Here is a 9,006-nt window from a genome sequence, read left to right as displayed (position 1 = left end):
TCATGACATAACAGATGAAGGCATCAAAAATTGATGGTCACTAATATCACTGAAAAAGAGATAATCAAATAGTATGTCCCTTTATAAAACAAACTTGCTTTAGAAATCATCCAATTTGAGCCTGAATTAATTCATGCTTTTAGATTTAACTACCAATTTATAAGAACATATCAAATGAGATGATAGAGATGCAGTCTGTAAAAGTTAGAATATCATGAGCCTTGTGACAATAAATTTTCTAGTTATCTTAACAAATAAATTAATTGTTAGGAGACAAGTAAGGGAGGAGGGGCCTTTCAATGAAAAAGGAATAAAAAAGCTTTCAAACAAATGCAATATGTAGATCATATTTGGATCCATATTTAAACCAACCTAGTGATGAAAACAAATAAGGGGAATTTGAACTCCGTGTGTGGATAGTTGATGACACTAGAGAATCTTACTTTCTCTTAGGGGACATCAAGGATATTGTATTTTATTAATTTAAAAAAAGAGTTCTTATTTTTTGAAATACATACTGAAATATTTTGAATGAAATAAAGCAATAGCAGGGATTTTCCTCAAAATATTCCAGCTGTTATGGGGAAAGGAAGAAGCAGATAAGAGAATTGGTAAAACCAGCAAGAGCTCTTGTATTGGGTTTTGTAGCTGGGTGACAGGTATGAGGAAAATCACTCTTCTTTTGTATTTTATACTTTTTTTCCAATGGAAATTAAAAGAAAAAAAATCAACTAGGATATAGTAAAGAGCTCTCCTTGGTGAGTGCTTGCCTCTCTCCTCTGTCATCATATGGTTCTGCTGGGGTGTGACTCTGGGCAATGCTCGCTTCCTCTGACATGTTCCTCAAGGTAATCACTCTGCGGTGTCTCCTGGCAGGAACATGTCAGAGTTATGAGGTCAGGATCCCTGGAGATCTTTTAAGCATTGACTTATCAAGTACCACAGGAAACTGTGAAAGAAGATGAAGACCACGGGAAGTTGGGAGGAAGCTGTGTACTTTTCCCATTTTGCTTTTAAGAAATACTTTCATATTTCCTAAGGAAAAGACAATAGAGAAAGCCAGGATAAGGATATACATGGCATACTTGAAAACGGAGACCATTTCCTGAAAATAGCAAAATTTAGGCTTAAAAAAATCAAGAATTTAAACATTAACTATTTGGCTTAAAAAAAAACTCATTGTGTAGATGCTAAATTTGAGCGTGCAATGTTTGTTTATAACACTGCTATCTCATTTTGAAAGGTCTTTCCTTCCACCGAAATTGCTACTTAAAACTTCCTTGAATTAGAGTTGTATATTTGGAGGATGCTCGCGCCCGCCTAGCCGCGCCAGCGGAGGGCCGCGCCCACGTCCTCCCGGCTGCCTGGCGCGCACCCGCGTGTCCCTGGCCTGAACCGGAACCGCTTGCCGAGGCCGCCGCTGCGGCTGGGGCACCGGGCGCCGACAGCGAAGCGCGGGGGGTGGAGGCGGCCTGCGCGGCGCCGCCCGCCATGGCCGCGGCGGGGTGAGCTCCGCACGGCGGCCGCAGTCGCGCGCGGACCTGAGCGCTCCTCCGCCGCGGACAGGCCGGCCGGGCTCGGGCGGGCGCGCACGGAGGCCGAGGAGAGCCGGTGCCGCCGCCCGCTCGTCGCCGCCGCCGCCCATGGCGAGGCCCCGCCGCCGCCGCCACTGCTAACCCGGCGGCCGGCCGCGGCTTCCGCCCCCTCCCGCGGCGGCGGCGGGCGGGCCTCCCTCCACGCCCCCGCGCCCCGCACGAGGGACCGGGAAGAAGGCGAAAGCAGCAGGAATCGGGGGGCAGCCGAAGATGGGGAACACTACCTCGTGCTGCGTGTCATCCAGCCCCAAGCTCCGGAGGAATGCCCACTCCCGGCTGGAGTCCTACCGGCCCGACACGGACCTGAGCCCTGAGGACACGGGCTGCAACCTGCAGCACATCAGCGACCGGGAGAACATCGATGGTGAGCGCGGGCGGCGGCCCCGCGGAGCCCCCTTCCGGAGCCCCGCACCCCACCCGCTGCGCCTCGGCGCTCAGCTGCACAACCCGCGTCCGCGCGTCCGCGCTGCTTCGGCTCTCAGCCGGCCTCCGTCAACGATTTGAACATGGAATTCAATCCTTCAGATCATCCCCGGGCCAGCACAATATTCCTCAGTAAATCTCAGACAGACGTGAGAGAAAAACGCAAGAGTCTCTTCATTAATCATCATCCTCCTGGACAAATTACAAGGAAATACAGTTCCTGCTCTACTATTTTCCTAGATGATAGCACAGTCAGTCAACCAAACCTCAAGTATACAATTAAATGTGTAGCTCTTGCAATATATTATCACATCAAAAACAGGGACCCAGATGGAAGGATGCTCTTAGATATTTTTGATGAAAACCTTCATCCTCTTTCGAAATCCGAAGTGCCACCAGATTATGACAAACATAACCCAGAGCAGAAACAAATCTACCGGTTTGTTCGAACACTGTTTAGTGCTGCTCAGCTGACGGCCGAATGTGCCATTGTCACCCTGGTATACCTTGAAAGACTTTTAACGTATGCAGAAATAGATATCTGTCCGGCCAACTGGAAGCGAATTGTTCTAGGGGCGATCCTTCTGGCCTCCAAGGTATGGGATGACCAGGCCGTGTGGAATGTGGATTACTGCCAGATCTTGAAAGACATCACGGTGGAGGACATGAATGAGCTAGAGCGACAGTTTCTTGAATTGCTCCAGTTCAACATCAACGTCCCTTCCAGTGTATATGCCAAGTATTATTTTGATCTTCGTTCTTTGGCAGAAGCAAATAACCTGAGATTTCCTTTGGAGCCGCTGAGCAGGGAAAGGGCCCACAAGCTTGAGGCTATTTCTCGCCTCTGCGAGGACAAGTACAAGGACCTGAGAAGATCCACGAGGAAGCGGTCAGCAAGTGCTGACAATCTGAATCTGGCGAGGTGGTCCCCAGCCATCATCTCCTAACCATGGATGTCCCCACTGGAGGCCGCACCATCCCTCAGTTTCTCCTTTAGTTTGAGAAAAGACAAACTTGGGGTGGTTTTGTTTTTGTTTTTCCCTTTCCTTTTCTTTTTTAACTCATAGCTCCATCAGGCTGCCTTCATGACCTCCTCCACGCTGTGTGAACTGCATGCAGCAAGGCTTTGAGGAAGCAAGATCAGTATTGTGGAAATCCTGTTTCATGCCTCTCCCTATCATCAACAGCACTTCCTTCGTGGAGGAAACAGACTCTAATCCTGGAGGAGGAAATAAAGGGAAAGGGAAGTCGTGTAGAGGCAGGGAAAATGGTTGAACGCCTTGGCCATTTCTTAAGTCCCCCATCTGGTCAGTATATGAATATGACAAAAAAACAAAACAAAAAAACAACAACAACCAAAAAAACCCACACATTAGATAGCAGAGTTGGATGTGCATTAAAGACAGGAGTGCCACGTTTATCACCCCCACTTGGATCAGTATGTTCTGTAAGACTTCTTGCATTCCTTCTTGCTGCTTTTTTGGGATTTGGGGGATTTTCGTTTGTTTGTTTTTATTCATTTTGGTCCCACAGAGCAGAGAATATAGTTTGTACCCACCATGGCACAGACATCCAAATAAATAGTACTGGTTTGTTTCTCTGCACCAAAAAAAAAAAAAAAAAGAGTTGTATATTTGTTTTAAAATCACTTGAGTTCCTTTTATATCATTTGAGGAATCAATAAAATTAAATTAGAGTTGTTATTATTTTAGATTCTGATTATCTCTTGGTGAAAAAAATCCCTTGTGGATTTATACATTTTACTAAAGGCATTGGAGAGGAGGTAGTAAAAATATCATTATTTACTCATTATTGCAATATATTAAGCACACATGGAGATTATGAAAATAAACAAAATCATAAACTTAATCAAGATGTACTCCCAAAATATGCCTTAATAAAATATAATTGTGGACATCAGTCAAGAAAGTAAATATGCTGACAACACCCAAATATATTTTCAGCTTTAACCTTTCTCTTGAATTCTAAAATGACAAATTGTCTTCTGGACGCTTCCACATGGGTGACCTTCCCAGAAACAACTAAAAATCAATAAGCTTAATTGAGTTCAATTCAACATTTATTTATTGAACTACTTTCAGGAGATGAGTTAGAAGCTGAGGATACAAAGATGGCTGAGATTTAGACAGAGAATCCAGGGAGGTCACAAATAAAAGACAATTATTTTTCCACCAATATTTCCACTTTCTATTGAGTTCAGTGTCTTAGTACATATCAACACAATGTCCTGAAAGCTAAAAACACTGGCATTTTTGAAACCCCTGAAAACTGGCATTTGACCTATTTCTAATTCCTTTTCATTCTAGTTCCAAAAATTCTCTGATTCTGTACCTTTCCTTTCAATACTTCTGTTATGAATTAGTTTTGTACTTTATCCACATTCTCCTGCAATAGGCTCCTAATTGGTTTCTTTGCTTTCAAATTGTCCCCTTTCCTCCTGTTTATCTACCTCCCTTCACCTCTAGAGTTCCTTCATGAAATTAAAGATAGAACTATTTATTTTCCTGCTTTAAAAACAGTGCATTGTGCATCTTTGAAGTCTCCAGGACTTTCCACAGCAGCCACATTCAAACTTTCGGAAGACACACACGTGATACAAAGAAAAGGAGGGCTCTCGGGGAAGAAACACTATCTAAAGGGCAGAACTACTCAGCTCCAAATCTGGGGGAACAAGAGACCAGTTTTTGATTAATACTTTACTTTTTTTTTCTACCTGAAACTTGAAGTCTTAATTTTTATTGCAGTCTCTTGGATTTAAAATATTGGCTAATATTTCAAAATCCCTTTGTGGTCTACTTTGTGACCTCTGCTTTTTTGTTTTGAACCTCTTGTTATTTATGAGTAGGGCAAACTCTTATTCATCTATTGAACACAGATAAAATATCCCTTAATCTCTTCATCCTTCTTTAATCCTTCTCAAAATTAATAGCTCAGTAGTCTAAACTTCTATAAATCTTTACTAAATTCAAATTTAATAATAATAAAGAGAACATTGTGCTTCATTTACACTAAACATTCTTTATTGAATATAATAAGAATAATTTTACTGGTAAAATTGGAAGTTATCATTGAAAGAAAAAAATAAACCTTTGATTTTTCTCAACATAGTCAATATTTATAAAAATAAGTGAAAACTTCAGAATACATAATCATTTTGGAAAAACAAAAGTGTGAAATAGGGCTAAGGGATTTCATTTAACATCAGAGTGAATGCATGTTTCAAATGTCCCCCTCTTCACCAAGCACACTACAATAAAAGATAAGGCATACGAAGACAAAGCAGACAAACATAGTTGGACTCTTAGACAAGATGGATATTACTGTTGAGCTAAATTGGCACAAAATAAGGTACAGTGAGGCTGAACACAGGGGCAGGCTCATCTCCTATTGCAGAGTAGGGAGTCAGACTCCAAAGGAATGAAGGAAGCCAAAAGATTTGTAAATTTAGCTAACAATGGATGGAAAATATTTGAAAAAAATGCATCTGTATTGAACATGTACAGATTATTTTCCTTATTCTCAAAAGGATACAGAATAACAACTATTTACATGTTATTTTTATTGCATTAGGTATAAGTAACCTAGAGATGATTTTAACTATATGGGAGGATTGTATAGGCTATATGCAAATAATATGCCATTTTATATAAGGGACTTGAGAATCTGAGGATCTTAGTATTCACAAAAGTCGTAGGACAAATCCTCTAAATAGCCTCAATGAAGGAGAAGCAAATGCAAACACTTCAGACATGCAAAGATTAAGAGAGTTTATTCTGCCAATGACTCAACAAAAAACTATCAAAGGTCATAAGTTAAAATGAATCCAGAAGTTAGGCATGGGATGTAGAAAACAAATGTATATGTTGGTTGCTTTTGTTTTTTAATACAAAAAACTAATTTTTTAAAACTAGGCTTAAAGCCTAGATGTTCAGGATTGCCTTGCCTTTATTCAGGTAACTAAGTTATAGTCAGGAGGAGATTGATATTACTGAGTGATTGTTGAATTTTATTAGAAAATAGAGAAAAGTATAAAAACCTAATGGTAAGCAACTAAAATAGAAACAATCTATAGCTTCTACACTAAGAGAAACAAAATGAGGAAAATAACATACAAGTGGTCATAATATTACTTCTCTTACTTCTTATTGTAGGAGGTATTGGAAGATGTACTGCACCAAAATTAGGGTACAAACTAAGAAAGAAGATATGGTCTTCCCAAATAAACCCATCAGAGGGAGACAGAAGGAAGTCTCAAGAGGACAGTTGCCATTAGTTTTGTAGGAAAAGAAGAGATCAGAAAAATCTAGGAGGTGATGTGTCCAAGATAAAAACTGACATTTATACAAAAGCAGATGTGTTTTGTGGATTATAGTGATTAGAGGAATTTTATATTTTTTAGAGCATGGGAATAAGCTTAAGGGGTTTAATGTGCCACGCGGTGACTGTGTAGTTAATAATAATGTATCAGATTATTAAGCATTGCTAAGAAAGTAGATTTTAAGTGTTCCCACAGCAAAACATATGTTAAGTATGTTGGTTACCTCAATTCAGCCATTCAGTAATATATATATATATATATATATATATATATATATATATATATATATATATTATATATATATATATAGATATTTCAAAATATCATGTTGTACATGATAAATGTGCTATTTTGTCATTTAGAAATAGATTAAAAAGAAAAAGCCAATAAGAAAAGTGAAAAGATTAGACAAAAACTTGGATAAAACATACCACAACACATATAATTTGTAAAGGGTAACTGTTTCTATTGCACCAAGAGCATCTATGAATTGGTAAAGAAAAACACTGAATCAACAAAATCATGGTATTTGCAGGTAAATGGGTGGCATTGAAGAAGATAATGCTAAGTGAAGTTAGCCAATCCCCCCAAAAATGAATACTGAATGTTTTCTCTGATATAAGGAGGCTGACTCATACTGGGGTAGGGAGGGAGAGCATGGGAGGATTAGATGAATTCTAATAGGGAAGAGGGGTGGGAGGGAAAAGGAGAGGCCAGGAGATTAGCAAGGATGGTGGAATGTGATCATTATACAAAGTACATTATCCTTATACAAAGTACATGTATGAAGACTTGAGTTGGGTGTCAACATACTTTATATACAAACAGAGATATGAAAAATCGTGGTATATTATGTGTATTAAGAATTGTCATGCAAAATAAAAATACCACAAAGTACATGTATAAAAGCATGAATTGGCATGAACATAATTATCTACAGAGATATGAAAAATTGTGCTCTATATGTGTAATATGAATTGTAATGCATTCCACTGCTATCGTGTATTTTTAAAAAAATAAAATCAATAGAAGATAAAAAAGAAAAACATCGAATCAAGAAAAAACAAAGTAGGGAAAAGACAAAAGCAAGTACCTCACAGAATCACACACAGAAATGGCAGTCAACATACAGGAAGATGTCAGCCACATTATCAGTTAAGTAGAAATTTAAAATAAAATGATCTACTTTTCCTTACCAATCTGCTTAACAAAAATTGAAAATAGAATTTGCCAACCTCTCTGTGAGGCTCTAAGGAAATATTCATGCATGCTGGCGTGAATGCAGAATAATACCAAGCCTATGGAGGATATTGACAATAACTATAAAAAAATTCCAATGAAATCTTATTTGTTGATCAAACCATGCCACTTCATGTATTTCATCCACAGGAGCATTATTTATGGTAAGAAAAGATAGTGCCTTTATAGAGGTTGGTAGAATAAAAACTATGGTTCATTCACACAAGAAATAATAAGCAGCTAAGAATGAAGACATTTCTCAGGTATAGATTAAAATTATCACCAGTATATAAAAGCACTTTTAATTTTTTTAAATATTTGGATAAAGAGAAGTTGTGGAATGTGTTTGTATACGTGTATTTCTTTCCTTTCTTTTCCTTTTTTTTTTTTATCATGAAACTGGGATTGAAGCCTGGGTGTTTTACCACCAAGCTACATTCTCAGTCTTTGTTTTTTTTTTTTTTTTTGAGACAGAGTCATGCTATGTTTCCAAGGCTGTCCTCAAACTTGCAATCTTCCTGCCTCAGCCTCCCAAGTAACTGGGATTACAAACGTGCACCACTACATCTAGTTAATTTCTTTGCATTTATGTAAAGAAATTCTTAAAGTTTCCTATGGAAGATCGAAGATGGAGAGATACATAGATATAAGCAATGAACACACTATTTTTATTTTGGAAAATGTGAATATTTTACCTATTTTATACTTAAAACACCCCTTTACACCAAGTAGATTGACAAATATCATACAGTACTGAATGTTGGCCAGTATGCAGAACAAAGAAAACTCTCATTTAGTGCTGATAGAAGCAGTATTTCTACACTCATACTGGAAAATTCCTTGGCATTTCATTATAAGATTAAGCAAGTGAATGTTCCATGATCAATTGATTATATTCCATATTCATGACATAGTTTAGATCTGGAATGACTCTCAAAGGCTCATGTGTTAAAGGCTTGGTCCCTCAATGCAGCAGAGATCAGAGGCAGGAATATTGGGAAGTAGTTGGATCATGTGGGCTCTGATCTCCTCCATAGATAAATCCACTGAAGAGTTCATAACTGAATGGACTATGGGAGGTGGGGCCACTTGGGTGTGATCTGGAAAGGTACATCTTGTTCCTGGCCCCTTCTGCCTCTGTTTTCCAGCTTCTGTGAGGAGAGCATCTCTGCTTCATGAAGCCCTCTCTGCCATGATGCTCTGCTTCATCATAGTCAAGCAACAAAACCTCTAAAACCATGAACCTCAATAAATCTTTTCTCCTTTTGATTTTCTCAGGTATTTTGTTACTTTATTGGAAAGCTTACTCATAAAATATCCTAGAGCAATGGTTCCTAATCTGACGCCATAGTTAGATAGTTGGGTTCATAGTTAGATTTCGAAAACCCAGTACCACAGATGATTAACATT

At 38.9% G+C, this 9,006-nt stretch overlaps 1 protein-coding gene across 1 annotated transcript; it reads left to right on the top strand.

Moving 5' to 3' along the window:
* Positions 1–1,692: 1,692 nt before the first annotated feature.
* LOC308633542 (cyclin-Y-like) lies at positions 1,693–3,373 on the top strand. Its single transcript, XM_081266393.1, is given in 2 exon segments — positions 1,693–2,082; positions 2,085–3,373. Coding segments are annotated over 2 exon segments (1,158 nt in total). The 5' UTR covers positions 1,693–1,805; the 3' UTR covers positions 2,966–3,373.
* Positions 3,374–9,006: the final 5,633 nt, after the last annotated feature.

This window comes from Spermophilus citellus, assembly GCF_964194105.1.
Source record: "Spermophilus citellus genome assembly, chromosome: 14".
NCBI lineage: Eukaryota > Metazoa > Chordata > Mammalia > Rodentia > Sciuridae > Spermophilus > Spermophilus citellus.
This window is presented reverse-complemented; position numbering and strand designations above follow the sequence as displayed.